This window comes from Oenanthe melanoleuca, chromosome 1 (genome assembly GCF_029582105.1).
Source record: "Oenanthe melanoleuca isolate GR-GAL-2019-014 chromosome 1, OMel1.0, whole genome shotgun sequence".
NCBI classification, from domain to species: domain Eukaryota; kingdom Metazoa; phylum Chordata; class Aves; order Passeriformes; family Muscicapidae; genus Oenanthe; species Oenanthe melanoleuca.
This window is the reverse complement of record NC_079333.1, coordinates 54,972-72,661: the sequence shown is the minus strand read 5'-3', so window position 1 is coordinate 72,661 and position 17,690 is coordinate 54,972. Positions and strand designations below refer to the sequence as shown.

At 47.3% G+C, this 17,690-nt stretch overlaps 1 protein-coding gene across 3 annotated transcripts in view; it reads left to right on the top strand.

Moving 5' to 3' along the window:
- The window catches only part of LOC130257845 (fibrous sheath CABYR-binding protein-like), a 41,237-nt gene extending 25,034 nt beyond the window's left edge, over positions 1–16,203 (top strand). For all 3 annotated transcript variants that reach the window (XM_056500756.1, XM_056500766.1, XM_056500748.1), the window contains 14 exons: positions 875–997; positions 2,726–2,848; positions 6,547–6,681; positions 6,956–7,285; positions 7,709–7,825; positions 8,254–8,350; positions 8,639–8,702; positions 9,388–9,436; positions 10,203–10,315; positions 11,001–11,118; positions 11,959–12,058; positions 12,509–12,705; positions 14,551–14,688; positions 16,002–16,203. In XM_056500756.1, the coding sequence (XP_056356731.1) occupies positions 875–997; positions 2,726–2,848; positions 6,547–6,681; positions 6,956–7,285; positions 7,709–7,825; positions 8,254–8,350; positions 8,639–8,702; positions 9,388–9,436; positions 10,203–10,315; positions 11,001–11,118; positions 11,959–12,058; positions 12,509–12,705; positions 14,551–14,688; positions 16,002–16,085 (1,788 nt within the window). In that variant the 3' untranslated portion in view covers positions 16,086–16,203. The remainder of the gene's footprint in view (positions 1–874; positions 998–2,725; positions 2,849–6,546; positions 6,682–6,955; positions 7,286–7,708; positions 7,826–8,253; positions 8,351–8,638; positions 8,703–9,387; positions 9,437–10,202; positions 10,316–11,000; positions 11,119–11,958; positions 12,059–12,508; positions 12,706–14,550; positions 14,689–16,001) is intronic.
- Positions 16,204–17,690: the final 1,487 nt, after the last annotated feature.

Here is a 17,690-nt window from a genome sequence, read left to right as displayed (position 1 = left end):
AGCCAGGGTTGCTGGTTAACAGCAGCTGAACATGAGGCAGTATGTGCCCAGATGGCCAAGAAGGACAAGGGCATCCTGGCCTGTGTCAGCAATAGTGGGGCAGCAGGAGCAGGGCAGTGAGCTGTGCCCTGTGCTGGGCACCGCTGCAGCCGCTGCTCGAGTGCTGTGTCCAGTTCTGGGCCCTTTGGAGCAGAAAAACGTGGAGGGGTTGGAGCTTGTCTGGAGAAGGGCAAGGGAGTTGTGGAGATATGGGAGCATAGTCCCGATATGGATAAGCTCAGAGAGCTTTTACCTGGGGAAAGGGAGGCTTGTGATGGACCATCCAGGCACGCTTCCATAAATGCCTACATGCCAGTCCTCCCCACAAGGGCCTTTTCCATGCCAAGCATTGCCTAACTGCATCTAGATGATTTAGTCACCGGAATAGGTGACACTTTTATCCTTTGGATTGTTGGGTTGTTTGTTTGCCAGGAGGAGATGCCATGTTCATTTTCTCTTTATGCAACAAGCAAAGGTGCTTTGGCTCAAGATTTTCTTTTCCGGCCTATTATGAGACTCTAATAGAGTTTAATTTTTCAACGTCTGCATCAGCCACAGATGGTTATTCCCTAATTTTCCATTTCAGAGCTTTAAAGAAATCTGAGCTCTGTTTTCAGAGAGAAGGTTGCTTGCTGGTAGTAGCCAGGGTGGAATGTTGAATTCGAAGCCACATGCAGTTCTGTTAAATCAGCCCATATAATTTTGTCAGAGTGACTTGACTTATAATCCCATTGCTGTGATTTTGTCTTACTAGATCAGGTTGTAGAGCTGAATAGTAAAAAACGGTATACATGATTGGTAATGGCCTCTTTGTTATGCTTCTCTTGGTCCACAGAGTCCAGAACCAACAGAAGAGTATCCACTGACTCCCTCAGCTCCCGGAGAAGAGGCCAAAGAGGAGGAAATTGAGCACAAGTCTTCAGCTGTGGAGACACCACAGTCTGAATATTCTGAGGCGGTAAGTGCCAGTCCTTGCTGTAGTACAAGACTGAGCTACCAGTTCTTGAGCAGCCAGCACTTGCTATTGGTGGCTGAGGATGCTGAGTGCTGGAGTCCTTCAGGACCTCGCAATTCCCACCAGTCTGTGGGAGCCTGATAATGGGCTTTGATCCGGTATGATGTGGTCTCAGGTTGCTGGGCTTCTGGGGGGGAGCAACATTAAAAGTGCAGCCTACCCAGCCCCAGGAGGGATCATGTCAAAGACCTGGAATCAGCCTTGTTGGATACATAGGTGACACTGTGGTCTGGAGAAGCCTGTCCCACTCCACAGACTGGCTAAGGAGCTACAGGCACAAAAATGGTTGATCTGGCCACACAGACTCTTTGGGGTGATTTGCCCCCATAAGCTCCTTGGCTGTGCTTACATGTTCGTATTTCAGAGACATATAGTGGATTTGCAGCTTGAAGTTAGATATTTGGTGCCTTTCTTGCCAGGTTGTTCATTTACCTCTTTAGGCAGAGCAGTCAGTACCATAGTGCTGTCTGAGTGCACCTGTGTTTTCATAAACTGTAAAGAGATGATTGTGTTGTCCATGAATCACTGTGGGCCTAGGGATGTTCCGTGTGCCAAATGAAAAAATTGGCATAGTTCTGGACCCATTCCTGAGGCAAAACCCAGGTGCTACATGTGTTTCTTGAACTTTCTATTGCGTGGTCAGACTAGATAACTCAATTCACAATTGTCATTGTAGGTAGGAGAGGGGAAAAACCAGAAAGACTTGGACTGCTGTTTCATTTTGCTAGGCAATGGAAAGGCATCTTGGGATTCCTGATAATGTATTCTAAGTCAAATGTTAACTTGGGCAAAAGCAGCATAGTGTCTGGTCAACAGCAGCTAAACATGAGTCAGTGTGTCTCCAGATAGCCAAGAAGTCAAGGGCATTCAGTCCTGTGTTAGCAATAGTGGGGCAGCAGGAGCAGGGCAGTGAGCTGTGCCCTGTGCTGGCCACTTCTGTGGCCCACAAGACGAGTGCTGTGTCCAGTTCTGGGCCCCTTCTGGAGCATAAAGACATTGAGGGGCTGGAGCGTGTCTGGAGAAGGGCAACGGAGCTGGGAAGGGGTGGGAGTGCACACCAGTGTAGATGTACTGAGAGAGTCTTAATCTGGGGGAAAGGGAGGCTCATGATGGACCATCCAGGCACATTTCCATAAATGCCTACACGACAGTCCACACCACGAGGGCCGTTCCCATGCCAAGAATCCCCTCACTGCATCCAGATGCTTTAGACACTGGGGTAGACGACACTTTTATCCTTTGGATTGTTGGGTTGTTTGTTTGCCAGGAGAAGCCATGCTCATTTTCTCTATATGCAGCGAGCAAAGGTGCTTTTCCTCAAGATTTTCTTTTTCAGCCTATTATGAGACTCTAATAGAGTTTTATTTTTCCACATCTGCATCAGCCACAGATGAGTATTCCCTGATTTTCCATTTCGAGGCTTTAAAGGAATCTGAGCTCTGTTTTCAGAGAGAAGGTTGCTTGCTGGTAGTAGCCAGGGAGGAATGTTGAATTTGAAGCCACATGCAGTTCTTTTGGATCAGCCAATATAATTTTGTTTGAGTGACTTATAATCCCATTGCTGTAACAGTTTATGATTTTTCCTTAGTAGAGCAGGTTGTAGAGCTGAATAGAAATAAGGGTATACATGATAGGTAATGGCCTCTTTGTCGTGCTTCTCTCTGTCCACAGAGTCCAGAACCAACAGAAGACTACCCACTGAGTCCCTCAGCTCCTGGGGAAGAGGCCAAAGAGGAGGAAATTGAGCACAAGTCTTCAGCTGTGGAGACACCGCAGTCTGAATATTCTGAGGCAGTAAGTGCCAGGCCTTGCTGGTGTTGTCTGTAGTACAAGACAGAGCTGCAAGATCTTGAGCAGTCAGCACTTGCTATTGGTGGCTGAGGATGCAGAGTGCTGGGGTTCTGTCAGGACATAGCTATTCCCCCCAGCCTGTGAGAGCTTGATAATGAGCTTTGTTCTGGCATGATTTGGCCCCAGGTTGCTGGGGTTCTGGAAGGAGCAACATTAATTGTGAAGGCTTCCCAGCCCCAGGAGGGATCATGTCAAAGACCTGGAGCTCAGCCTTGTTGGATACATAGGGGACACTGTGGTATGGAGAGACCTGTCCCACTTCACAGATTGGCCAAGGAGCTATAGGCACAAAACAGTTGATCTGATCACACAGGTTCTTTGGGATGCTTTGTCCTCTCAAGATTCTTGGGTGTGTTTACCTTGGAGTATTTCAGAGACACATTGTGGACTTGCAGCTTGAAGCCAGGGATTTGTTGTTTTTATTGCCAGGTCGTTATTTTTGCTCTTCAGGCAGGGTAGTCAGTAGCAGAGTGCAGTCTGAGTGCACCTGTGTTTCGATAAGCTACAAAGAGATTATTGTGTTTTCCATGAATCCCTGTAGGCCTAGGAATGTCCTGTGCGCCAAATGACGAAAACTGCATAGTTCTGAACCCATTTCTGAGGCAGAACCCAGAGGATGCATGTGTCTCTAGTTACTTTCTATTGTGTGGTTTGCCTTGATAACTCCGGTTGAAAATGCCATTTGTCCTGGTTTGAAGGACAGTTGTCTGCTGATAAAGACAGAAGTTTTCCTTGTAAATGGAGACTTTAATTGCATGCCCCCCAAGTATTATAATTGTTTGAAACAAGGACTCTGAGGCAGAGATAAGGGGGTAGGAATAACAGCTCTTTTATAATATATCTAACCATACAAGCAGAAAAAACAGCAGTTGTTAAAATTACCAACAAAACAGAACAGATGACTTGGTTCCAGTCCTTTCTTTAGCTGCAGGCACACACTCTCTTCCCTCGGTCCCGGTGCTGAACAAAACCCGGCAGCTGCAGAGAGCAGGCGGGAGCAGGGGCAGGAGGGGGCGGCAGCGGCCACACCGGTCTCGGGTGGGAATGGCTGGAGCGGGCAGCTCCTCGCTCACCATTTGTGTCCGGGTGATTGGCTGTGTCCGCAGAGGCAGGAGGCTGGAACGGGGCAGATACAGGGCAGCTGATCACAGACTATCTGGCTCTCCTGCGTTCAGCTGTGTGGCTGGAGATGGCGGGTCCTCCTCCGAGCTCGCCGGAAACACGAGTCCCCTATGGAAGCTCAGCTTCCACCTACCCCTTTTGTCTGGTGTCCTCAAAGGCCCTGTGGGTAACTCCGCCAGGTCTATTGGCATGATAATGAGAAAAATTCTTTAAATTAACACAGTAATAGAAAACACTCAACCCCCAACACCATTGCAGCCTGGAGAGGGGGAAAAGCTGAAAAACTTGGACTGCTGTTTTGTGTTGCTAAGAAGAGGAAAGACATAGTGGAATTTTCAATGATTTATTCTAAGTCAAATGTGCAACTTTGTGCCTGCGGTGCTACCGAGGAGAAAAGGAGCCAGAGGTGCTGGTCAACAGCAGCTGAACATGAGGCAGCGTGTGCCCAGGTGGCCAAGAAGGCCAAGGGCATCCTGGCGTGTGTCAGCAATAGTGGGGCAGCAGGAGCAGGGCAGTGAGCTGTGCCCTGTGCTGGGCACCGCTGCGGCCGCTGCTCGAGTGCTCTGTCCAGTTGTGGCCCCTCTGGAGCAGAAAGACATTGAGGGGCTGGAGTGTGTCCAGGGAAGGGCAAGGGAGCTGGGAATGGGTGGGAACACAAGCCCAGTGAGGATGTGCTCCAGGAGCTTTAGTCGGGGGACCTTCTAGGTCCAGAAATGCCTACATGACAGTGCTTACCACCAGGGCCTTTCCCATGCCAAGCATCCCATCACTGCATCCAGATGCTTTAGAAACTAGAGTAGGTAGCACTTTGATCGTTTTGTTTGTTGGGTTGTTTTTCTGCTAGGAACAGATTTCTTGATTATTTTCTTCCTCTAGCAAGCAAAGGTGATTTTGCTCAACATTTTCCTGCACGCAAAGACATTTTTTGGTTCAGGGATATTAGTGCAGAAGGAGCTGTTCTTATGCCAGGCTGTATGACCTTGCACATCACTTTCTGGTTTACAGAGCCCTTACCTTTTGGCAGCCTTGAGGATCAACAATTGTCCAATATTACAATCTGAATTGCATTTGCGAGTTGAGCAGGAAACCAACATTCTTGAATTCCAGCTGGTCCTCTCAGATAAGAGGAGCTGGGAGGGGCTGGGCTTCCTTTCTGATTACAGCCACTTTACCACTGTCAGTGCGGTTGTGACCAAGAGAACTCGTCTGAGCACAGATGCACAAAGAGTTCAGTTCCCAGAGCAGTGCTCTGGGTCTGATCTCATTCCATAAGGACCTACATGCTCCAGATTCCCCAAAAGTGGGGTTTATTGATGCCACAGGAGAGCACGTTCAGGACTGCTATTGCTAGGGACATTGGCTGCCGAGTGGTGATGTGTGTAGGAACAGAGAGTGAGAGAAATTATATAAGTGAGCTCTATCTATGTATCTTTCTGTGTTTATATGTATCCATGTATCTCTGTGTCATGTATGTATCTATGTATCTATGTATCTATTTATCTATGTGTCATGTATCTATGTGTCATGTATCTATCTATGTATCTATTGATGTAACATTTACATAATTGATTGCTCCCGGCTCTGGTCAGAGAGAGTTGGAGGTGCAAAACTCACCTAAAGGCATCCCTTCAAGAGACGAGGACAGACACGTTCTGTCAACTGATCCTGAGCAGGCAGAGATATTTTCCCTCCAGAAATGGTTGATTTTCCCCTCATGGGTGTTTTCCTCCTCCAGCCTCTTCTGCCCTAAAGCCCCCAGTTTATTTAAATTTCTCCCTGTCCCAGTAATGTGGAACAATTCCATGTTTTAGCTGGTGATGAGTGACTCTGGTCATACACACAACACATGATACATGATTTTCTTCATTGGCATCCCTAGGGGTGCTTAAGTTCATTTGTTGTTGGGCTGTTATGAGCATCTCTGTTACCACTGGTCTGAATTCTCAGCTGACAAAAGAGGAAGAATAAACACCTTGGTCTCCTCCGTATACTGAGGTGGCTCTAGAGGCTTTCTGACCTCCATCAGAGGATCTTTACATGCATCCTTATCTCCTGAATGGCCAGGATTTCTAACAAGAGTGTAGATGTCAGAAAGGCAGGAATAGTGGTGCAGGTCTGAAGAGAACATGAACTCCAGAAGTGTCTCTCACAAGGAGTGAGCCCACACTGGAAGCCAGCTGCAGAGCCAGGATGGAGCTGTGGGACAGGGCTGGGTGTCAGTCACAATGAAAAGATAAAGAGGACACAGCAGAAGTGGAGGGAGGCCCTCAGCAGAGCCTTGAGAAATGCCACCCCTTCCCTGTCAGCTGCCTGAGAGGTTATTGGAGCTTCAGTCCCAGACGGACCCTGATTGTACTGCCAGTGTCTCTTTGGAATCTGTGCCTCCCCATGGGCAGAGAATGACCCAGGAGAGCAGCAGCACAGTGCTTTGGGAATGTGTGAGCCCATCACTCTTAGAGACTTGGCCCACAAATGCTGTCTGGGAAGTTGAAGCCCATCTTCTCTTGCTTTCTGTGCAGGCCCTTCTAGAGAAAGAGCATGAGCAGATGGCTTTAGAAGAGGTGCCATGCCAGCCTCAGGGAGAGCTGTTCCTAGCCCAGGAGCAGGAAAAGCAGCTCAGGCAGCAGGTGGAAGAACAACAAGAGAATGGCCAGGTAAGCCTGGCTCACCAGGTGACAGAGTGAAGGGCAGGAACAGGGGCATACAACAGAGCTCTTGGGACTGAGGCCACGAGTCCCAGAGGCAGTGAAAGCACAGAGCCTTGTAACCTGCAGAGATCAGCTCTGGGACAAGAGGGTCACAATGGAAGCAGAGGTGGGTAGGGAAGCAAAAAGAAGTGGCAGAATGAATTTGATTTTGAGGCTGAAAGAGGAAAAATCTGAACTTGGTGGCAGCTCCCTGTGACTTGCTCTGCATTTGTATGTACAGAACATCAAGGCAGAGCCACAAGCAGAGCTACCCGAAGCTCGGATTCCCATCATGGCAGTGAAGAGAAAGCACAAGGAGGGCATGAGAGGCAATGAGGAGATGCATCTCCATCCACAGAGAGGCGATCAACAGAAGCAGGTGGGTGCAAGAGTGGCAGACACTAGATTTAAGAAACATTTCTCTGGTTTTTTGCAGAACCTCAAGGACCAGCTGGATGCAGAACTGCAGGAAACTGAGGCTAAGATGAAGGAAAAGGAGAAGAGGCTGGAGGAAGAAATAAAAATTATCAGAGAGAAATGTAATCCTCTGCTTCAGGCTGTAGAAAAGCAAGTGAGTGAAACAACAGTAGCCAGTGCAGTCACGAAACTGATGCTTTCTGCCCTTCTTGCCTTTCCACTGTAGAGCAGCAGGGGTTGGGGTGATGCCTCTGAGTGCTATCCTGCTGCACAATCTATCACAGCCACTCTGAAGGACATTTCCTGGAGTGCTGAATCTCAAATGTCATCCCTGCACAGTGAGGCTGATCCTTTGGCCTTTTGGCCAGCAGTCATTCAAATTGATTCCTGCTGGCCTGTTACTGCTCTCCTTGTTACTTGAGGTATTTTACAGTGGGACATGGTGACCCAGATGGAGGATTGAAACAAGCTGTCTGTAGCCCTTGTAAACCTGTTCTCTGCCTTTCCTCACAGTCGAGACTCTTGGCCAACAGGGACAAATTGTAGTCTCTGACTGCTTTTTTCTGTTTGACTTGAGGTGGAAGTGTTGACATCTCACCTGCCAGCCTGCAAAGACTTTCAGCAAAAGACTGGAAACAAAAAGCCCCATTGTCGGCGTGAGGCATGGGAGCGATCCCAATTGGACATGCTGCAGGTTGGTCACATCCTGAAGATGGTGCAAGAAAAGAGATCTCCGTGGGTGGAGGTAGAACATTTGAAAAAGTGTGTCTGCCGCCCTTGGAGGGAGAAAGGAATCCTTGGGGAGGAAGTGGAATGGTCATTGTGGCTGTCATCCTTCAGAAAATCCATTAAAATGGAACATGAATATGGCCATGAACTCGAGTAAAACCAGCCTTTGGTTTTCATCCATCCAGTTTGAGAAGTGGACATCCAAATAATTCATTTTAAGAGCTCTGCATGTGGCTGACCACATCTTCCTAAGGGCTTGCATTTGGAAAGAGATCTCAAAGTAATCTCTTCCAGCCATCTTTCTGACACAAAGTTGTTACTAAGATCTACACAGGCTCTGTTACTGAACCTGCGGCAGCAGCAGCATTGTCTAAAGGAGCCTTTTTTCCCCAGCCTGAGAAGAGGACCCTGGGCAGTTTGTTCATCTCCAGCACTGACCTGGCTGCTGCTCAGCAACAGGAGACTGAGGAGGAGTACTTGGAGCTACTGAGTAGGTCATGTGTATCTCTTGTCTGAGGAACAGTGTGTTGTGTGCATGTGTCAGCCTAGCTGTACCAAATGTTCCTCCTCAGTTTGGTGTCATAGGGACATTTAGGACTCCCCACAGGAGCTGCTGTGGAAAATCACTCTGTGTGCTGCAGAGCTGTCTGCCTGGTTGTTGTTGTTGTTACTCAGCCAACCATAAAGGGTTCAGAGACCAGAAAGTGGGGCTGCCTTTTTATCTTCTGGAATCTGAAATCTGCTATAAAGTGAGCATCTTGCATTTTGTTTCCCTCAGAGAAAACAGTGAACATGGAAAATCTTGTGACAAAATACACTGAACTGGAAAACATTGGCAGTGGGTGAGTCCAGCCACAGTTACTTCTCCACAACCATGGGCCAGGGGATTTGCTGGTAGAATGTCTATCAAGTGTGAAGTCAGACAAACTGAAGACACATTCAGACACTGGAGTTAGATTATCCCAGTTCTCACTACTGGTCAGAATTTGTGAGCGTGGCCAGAAGACATTGTCAAAGACATCTCCATGCTTCCAAGGTCTTGCCTGCAGCAAGGAATAGGACCTGAAAGATCTCCTTGTCTCTCAAGTGTGGGACAGCTCTGTGTTAATTTCCTTAGCATTTTTTAACATCTCCACATCATAGAGTCACACTAATGAAAGGAGAAGGATCTTGCTTGCCTGAAAGAGCAACCTACCTGCTATGATAGCTGTGAGATAACAGTTCTCAGGAACATTTCTTTCCAAGAGTTTGTTGAAGGAAATACTCCATGGTTAGGATAAGAACTGCACAGTTTAGAGCCTTCAAGCTGAGATCAAAGATCTTTTTGAGCCGAGGCAGTAAACCCCAACACTCCAGGAACAGGCCCAGTGTCCATGCACTTGAGAGGAAAATGCATCATCAGCCTTCTGGCAGATCCCTCCTGCAACCTGCAGGTTTTAGGCACTTATGGGAGAGATCTCATGTCTGGGCTGGCTTTCACTCCAAATTCTAATGGCTTCTTATTTCTTTGCTTTGTTTTGTTTGTAGGGCTTTTGGAGAGGTTTGTAGAGCATTCGACAATGCCAGAAGAAGAGAGGTAAATGTCAACAGCCCCTGAGGACTCTGCAGCTCTTGAGGGCTTTCCCCTCTGGTGTGAGCTGTGGCTGGAGATTTGGGTAGAGCCCTGCAGTAAAGGCACAGGAAGCAGAGACTGGTGCCATCCTGCAAATTGCACTTGGGATAGTCTTTGTCCTTCTCAGCTGCCAGAAGGAAGGCAAGGAGGGCAGCGGTTCCTTTGAGAGAAGAACGCGCTCACTCGCTCTCGTTTGCTGAAACAAAGGTGGTGCCTTGGACACCTCACTGCTCTTTGAGGCTACAGCTTCAGAACTGTGTTATCATTTCTGGCTGCCAGCAAATACATCTGAATGTTCCTGGTAGTTCCTTAGCCACCTGCAGTGCTGCACTTGGGAACTGCACATAGGGAGAGATCTGCAAGGCGTCCCTAAAAGCCCTAAGCCCTGCTTATAGCCCAGGATGTATCCACTGAGTCCCAAGGCACGGATTACTTCTGAATCCCAGACAGAGCAGCAGAGAGTGTGGTCAGAGCTTTGTGGGTTATAGTTGAGACATCTTTGTTACCAAGTGGACAAAGCAAAATGTCAGTGGCCACGTGTCCTGAAACTGGTGTTTAAGAGAGCAGAGAAATGAGATGTTGGAATGTCAGTTCCTAATTACTCCAATGTCTAATTACAAGGCACTTTGGCTCAGCTCAGCTGTGTCACTGCAAATTCACTCACTCCATGTGCACGTTGTGGTCTCCTGCCTCAAACTTTTCAAGTTACTGAGTTTCAGTGTCATTTTAGGTGGCCATAAAGAAAATAAACCTCCATGGACTGAGGATGGAGGAACTAAAAGTCAATGAACTCATGGTCATGAGGAAGAATAGGAGTCCCAACCTGGTCAACTGTTTTGACTGGTGAGTTGTTGTGCTTTTGTCCCATGACTCTTTGTTTACACACTGCAAATATGCAAGGTAAAAACCTTGGTCACTGGCAGAAAATAGAGCTGGTAATTATTAGTAAATTATTATTGTTCTGCTCATTCTCAGTGGATGGGAAGAGAGTGCATCTTGTCTGCATGAGTCTTCCCTGGCACATGTAGTTTGAAAATTGTTCAAAAACCTGGATCAACTGTATCTTAATAAATCAATTAGTTTGGTTCATGGCTGATTCTGCAATCAATGGCCTCTAAGTTCAATGCCACCTCGTTGTTTTGGGGCTTGATTTATTTCAAGTGTCTTCCTACATGTGGATAAACTAGCAAGGATTTCCCTTGGATTGTGTCTCGTCTTTTCCATTGCTGTGCATGTCAGGGACACTAGGTGCTTTTTTTCCAGAAACACACGGTGTGATAGGTTTTTGATCTGTTACTAAACGGCATTTTTTTCTTGCTGGCCATCTTACACATCTATTTTTCACAGATGTGTCATTCTCCTTGAGACAGCACACACTGAAAACACTGCACAGCCTGGAGGGAATGTCTATTCCTTTTAATCTGTCCTTGTCAGAAAGGGACCCGGAAACAAGAATCAACCCTTGTCTTTTCCAAACAGCAACGTTGCCGTGCACATTCATATCCACACTTTTGTTTCCTTCTTTCAGCTACCTTGTGGATCAGGAGCTCTGGCTGGTTATGGAGTACATGGATGGAGGCACTCTGAGTGATGTCATCAGCCAGACCTACCTGTCTGAAGATGAGATGGCAGCTGTCAGTCTGCAGGTCAGGGATCCCACCTGTGCTTCCGAGGGCTTGGGCAGGATTGTCTGGGAAACTGAGGCTCAGAACTGGAGAGATTTCATGTGCCAAGCTTTGTTTCTGTGTTACTGGTACTCTGTGTGAAAGTAAAAGCATCTCATGTGAATTGTCTGCCGGTGCCCCAGAATTCACTCTACTCTATTCCTACACTCTGATCTCCTGCTGTTGTATACTCACTCTGTCTCTTGTATTTGCATTTGCTGTTCTCCATCCTGCCTCTCTAAATGTTTACCTGGAGCCTGTCTGCACTGCATTCCTTGCCTGTAAAAGAAAAGGTGCTGGTGGCAGGACTTGAAATGAATAGCAAAGAAAAAAGAGAGACTCGTTTCTCACAGGTCTCAAAAAGGATAATAGTGCACCCAAAATAATGTTTGCTTCTGAAAGGTGACTAATGTGATGCTTCCAAGTCTATGCTGAGGCCAACAGTAAAATCTTTGTCATGTAGCCTCCCACCCCAAAGCAATCCACTTCACAGTAAAGGGAGGAACATTTTCTTTCTTGGCATACCCTTGTTTGTCCTCTGCATGGAGAACACATCCACTGCAGTAGCAGTCATTCTGCCTGGTTTGCAGGGGACAGCCTACAACAGCAGCTGCTGTTGCTCTTTCAGAAGCTGACATACCTTTCCTTAGAAAGATCCTGCTCTGCTGGTGTTGGAGCAGCAAGCTCTTCCAGTCAATGGCTCTGTGTTCTGCCATTCCTCCCCATTCCCTTGGAAAGGGAATCATTTAGAGCTGTTTCCTTTCCTATGTGATGAACTCACATCACTGATTTTTGCCTTCCTGTTTCTGTTTTCTTTCCCAGTGCCTACAAGGACTGGATTTTCTTCATGTAAATCATGTGATCCATCAAAATGTGAAAAGCAGCAACATCCTTCTCAGAACTGATGGCTCTGTCAAGCTGGGTCAGTGTATCCTTGGTCAGGGCAGTGTTCCAGGGATGTGGGGTGTGGGGTTGCTTTGAGTGAGTGCCAGCTGCCCAGAAATGGTGCTGGTGGGAGTGCAGGGGCTCCTGCTATGGACTGTGGGCACAGTTGCAATGTGCACAGAGGTATGATGAGGAACCACAAGCAGTCAAGAGTGGTGTTGGTCTGTGTGTGTCCCTTCCAGAGGGAGGGAGATACAATCTAAACCTTCAGGGGAACAAAGGCCACTGATGTGAGCTTGTTTAAAAACCTGGGTTTTTCTGGAAGTAGCCTATTCCTTACTTCCTTGGCTAAAGCCCTAAGGAAACTGAGCATGGTCAGTTCTCCAGGAGATTCATCAAGAGCACATTCTTTGAGTGAGAGTGGGGAATTCTTTTGCCTGGTTTCCTAATCTGAGCTGGCTTTCATGGTGTGTTGTTTTCTCCACAGCTGATTTTGACCTATTTGCTCAACTCACCCCTGAAGAGAGTAGACAGAGCTCAGTGGCTGTCACTTCTGGGTGGATGGCACCTGAAGTCATGGCAGGTCAACCATATGGCCCCAAAGTGGACATATGGTCTCTTGGAATTGTGGGCATTGAAATGGTGGAACAAGAAGTTCCTTACTGGAATGAAACTTCTGTCTGGGTAAGAAGCAAATACTTAGTGATGCCACTGTCTTTCTCACCTGTGCCATGTTCTGTGTGCCACTGGATAAAATCCCATTGCCATCTGCTGGCACCACTTCCACCAAGGTTCCCTTCCAAAAACATCCCTGCATTTCAGCACATCAGCATCTGCTGTAGTTTTGGCTGCTTCATAAGGGAAGTGGCAGGTAAGCAGTTCAACAACCTGCCGTTTTGGCTGCAGCCATGCCTGACATTTCTCATTTGCTTTTTGAACACTGTTGGAGCTCTGTTTCTGAAGGAAAGGTATTTTTTAGTGAAATGGTTAGATATGTGATAAATCTCCTTCAAAATGGAGGTTGAATCTTCTGAGGTGCAATTTTATACAAAAAGTAAGAAAAAGGAAAAAGAAAAATAGATAAAAACAACCACCAAAGCAGTGCCCAAGCAGCTCAGCTTGCTTTTTCCTTTTCTAACCACAGCACATCAATTTTCCTGCATATTGCAGCATATTTTCCTGTGTGTCTTTGAAACTTTCAGTCTTTCAAACAGTCTGTTCATTGTTCTGTCATATCCTTGGTTTGCCTGGATAAGCTTAAGATGTGTTTTTCTCCGACTGCAGCTAGAATTGCACACCAAACCCTTGGCTGTTTCTTGGTACTTGAACAAGTTGATGAGATGCAGTCAGGTGCCTGTGGCTGGGATCCAGGGGTGTGGTGGATGCCAGTGCTGTGTTCCTTTACTGCAGGAGCTGAGCCATCCCTGGCTTGCACAGTTCTAATGACAGTGAGGATTTCAGCTCCTCAACATGTCCAGTGGCTGAGCTCAGCTGCAGAGGGACAGGATAAAACCCCCTTTGTGACCTCTGGCGGTGCGGGAGAAGGAAAGAAAGCTGCCATAATTATTTTTACTCAAGCGGAGTGTGTTTGCTGTTTTAGGCTTGGAAATTTTCCTCTGGGTTCAAGAGGATAATAACAAAGTGTCTTTGGTCACCATCTATGTCAGTGCCACCAGCACTGAGCTGTTACGATTGTGATGGACATTTTTTATGGAGACCAAGCCAGAGCCTGATGTCATGGAGAACCTTCCAAAACCTCCCATTTCTTGCCCGGCAGTTTCTGCAATGGCACACCATTAATGCATTGACTGGAGTATCCAAATGAGCAGAGGGTTGCCATAGGGATAGCACTTCTCCTTCTTCCCATTTGCCCATGAAAAGATTTCTTTTTGCCACATAAAGAGGCTGAAACTTGCAGACTGCTGGGAAACAGAGCTGCAGATGTTTCCTGTTTGTGTGCCCAAACAGGCATTTTCCTTCCAGTGCATTTGTGCATGCATCTTAATGTGTCTGTGTTGAATATGAGATTCCAAAGGTTTGTTTCCTTATCTGAGGAATACCTGGTGGATTTCCTTTATTTCTTCCAATTCCCATTGTTTACTGCAACAGGACAAAAAGCTTGATGAGTTTTGGTTTATGGCAGCTGTGCTTAAGGGACCAACAACCACTGCAGAGATGCATTTCATGTAATAATTTTTGGAAATAGAGTTAGTTAATATAGCAAAGACCCTCTTCCAAATAGCCTGTTAAGCTGGTGCAAACCCTCAAAGAAGCAAACATCTTTTTGCTGATGTAGTTCCCACTAACTAGGCCAGTCAATGAAATCAGCTGACAAGGCAATATCCGCTGGATGTTGGAAAAGCTGTGGCTGCTTTGGGGTTTGGGTGTTGTGTTGATATAGGAAAGTCATCTCTGCCTCTCTGCCAGGGCAGAAATTGCCAGTGCAGGGTGGAGGTTAATCAATGGGATCTGGGAGAGCAGTTATCTGGGAAAGAAGCAGGTGGAGCCTCATGTTTCCTTTTTCTCCAGGCTCAACTCCTGACAGGCACAGGAGGGACCCCAAAGCTGCGGCAGCCCAACCTCTTCTCACCTCGGCTGCAGGACTTCCTGAGCTGCTGCCTGGAGACAGACGAGGCACAGCGCTGGTCTGCCAAAGAGCTCCTGCAGGTAAAATGCAAAGGGGCTGCAGCTGAAACAGTGTCCCAGGGATGGGCTTCTCCTCCACTGAAGTCCAGATGAGCCCTCCTCCTCCCCACCTCCAATCTTGGTGCTGTTCAAGTGAAAAGGGTAAGGAACCCTAGACTGGATGGGGCTGGCAGGGAGCTGTGAAGGTCATCTGGTCCAAACAGCCTGCAATGAGCTGGGAAATCTTTAAATTAGAGATCAGGTTGCTCAGAGCCCTGTCCCACCTGATCTGGGAACGTTCCAGGGATGGGGCACCTACCAACTCTTGGGGCAACTTGTGCCAGAGTTGCACCATGCTCCTAGTAAACAAGTTCTTCCTTAGATCTACTCTAACTTGATCTCCGTTTTTGTTTAAAAATATTACCCCACATCTTCTTGTAACTGGACATGTTAAAAAAGGTGTCACTCCCTCAGAAGCCACACTGAAGTTTTGGAAAGTGGCAGTAATGCCTCCCTGGGGCCTATTCTTCTCCAGGCTGGATAACTCCAGGACTCTCAGTCTGTCCTCAGAGGAGAGGTGCTCTGTCCTCTGACTGTTTCTGTTGCCCTGTTTTGTAATTTGGTGTCTGTTCAGTTTTATCTAATGGCAAAAAGAGTGAAGTAGAGCAATGCAGGGTCCAGAGGTGTGAAATGGTGGTGGAAGAACCCAAGGAAGCCAGTCCCAGCCGAGGGGTCAGAGATTTGGCTGTGGGAAGGAGGGGCTGTGGCGGGCTCACTGTGAGCCTCTGAGGGGCCCTGGTTTGTGCCCCCCACCCCACTCTTAGAGGTTTCTGCCACACAAACAGGGACAGCTGAGAGGGACATCTGCTGCCTGGCATGGTCAAGCAGACAGGAACTGCCCCAGGGTTACTGCCAGGTTGTGTGGCAGAGAGGGAGCTGCAGGACCCAGTAACACTCAGCTGTCCCTGCTGGGAAGGAAGGAAGGTGCCATCCAGCACAGGAGGGGCAGGGCATGGAAAGGTAGACACTGCTCTGTCTGCCTGTGGAAATTAGAATGATGCCTGTCTTTCCAAGAGAGGGACCTATGTGAGTCTTTGGAGTTTCCTGAAAGAAAGAAACACCAAGGAGAGAAAGCGCCATTTCCAGAGCCCTTGCAGGGCAAAAATCCCAGCAAGATGAAGACACCAAGATAAACAGATTAATGGGATTCTGGGTCAGGTTTGCCTGCGATGGCAAGATTCTGCACATGAATGTTGATGTGCAGGTGGTTCCATTGGTCCTCTGATTGAGCCTGTGAAGGACTGAGCTTGGAAAGTCATGATTTATTGTTTGTTGGGTTTTTTTCCTGTGAACAGCATCCGTTTGTAACATCAGCCAATCCAGTGTCAACACTGGCACCACTCATCATTTCAACGAAGGAGAAGAAGACAAGAATGTAACGATCGTGTCAAGATATTAACTCTGCAATCCTCATAGAGTAGGATTGTAGAAAAGGATTGTGGATTAGGATTGTAGAACAGGATTATAAATAAATAAAGTTTCTCAAACCTCAACTCATTTGGAAGATTCCCCTCCTTCTGACTCGTTCAGAAAACTCAACATTTCCTTCTGGATTGCCAGTTGTTTTTGAATGGTGCTAAGTCACATTTATGTCTTCTTTGGTATGGTTTCTAAGTGGGGAAGGCTCTTCTTCATTTCTCCTCTCCAGACCACATGGCCTTTGGAGTATGGCCCACTGGCCTGTTTTTGCCCAGGTGTGCCATGGTGCTTGTATTTGAGGTAGAAAGGGCACTGGCATTTCTAGGCAAATCCAAAGGAGGAGGGGGTCACCAAGCCATCCTGTGCAGATGCAGGCCTTCTGTGATGGCTAACAGCTGGCCTGGAGGCTTCATAGTCATTGATACCCTAATTATAATTCCACCAGTTTATGCCATTAGGAAAAAGCCCACAAAAGGAGCCACCACACACCAACACCTGCAGGCTTGGTGACCCAAACTGAAAATTACCAACATGCTGCCTTTAAACCACAAATCAAACTGGAGCCACCACTGCTCCTGCACCACAACAATACTGGCAACGCTGTTATTGCCCTGCCCAAGCTCCGCCGACCCACTGCTGCGCCAGCTCTGCTCCAGGCAGCCACGACCGGCCCTCTGCTACTGCCCCACTGTGGGGCAAGAGCTGCTGGAACTGATACCCGCCCCACCTGGAACACAAACTACTGCCACATTCCACAGAAACTTACAAACAAATCCACTTGAGGCTTTTTCACTCTGCGCTCAACGTCTCTCAGCGTCTTACCAGTTTGCCTCTCTTACAGGTACCTGTAACATACCATTTTTAACATACCATTTTGTCCGTATCTCAGGCAGTTCTAGTTCTGCTCCCCGGGGTGCCAGTGAGGAAAAGGAGCCCTTTTCCTAGGAAGATCCCAGGTGGGTGCCCTAGAGGGGTCCCAAACCCTGCTGGCCCCTCGGCCGGAGAGAACAGGGTCCCACCAGAGTCGCCAACTGATTCACCAAAATAAGAGAATTGGTCTAATACCAATACTCAACTGTGATGGAGAGAAGACTCTCTAACAGTTCAAAGTTAGAAAGTATATGCTTATTCAGCACTGGGCAGCAGCGTGAGGTAATCCTCTAATGCACACTGCAAAATCACAGGTGATTACAAAGTGTATTTATTGACAAAGGATTCAAACAAATATATATTCATAATAACAGCCCCTCCCATTCCCTGCTTCCTATGGTAATTAGCTGGAATAGCTATTAAGCATGAGTGATTGACTTCTTAAATTAAGTCTGGGATAATTTTCATGGCGAGGGCTTTGAAAAGGAGGAAGTAAGGCGAGTCTTTCTCACCCTAAACTCTTGACCTTTTCTATCAATGACAATACAAATGATTTCTGGGGATAGTCCAGTTTTTCAAAGAATGGGTTTCTGGTTGCATTGTCTGTGTTCCTTTGGATCTGCTCACTAGTTTTATCTTTTCCCACTGTAAGCACACCTGAGCAAACATAAGATGACAGGCAATCAATTATATAA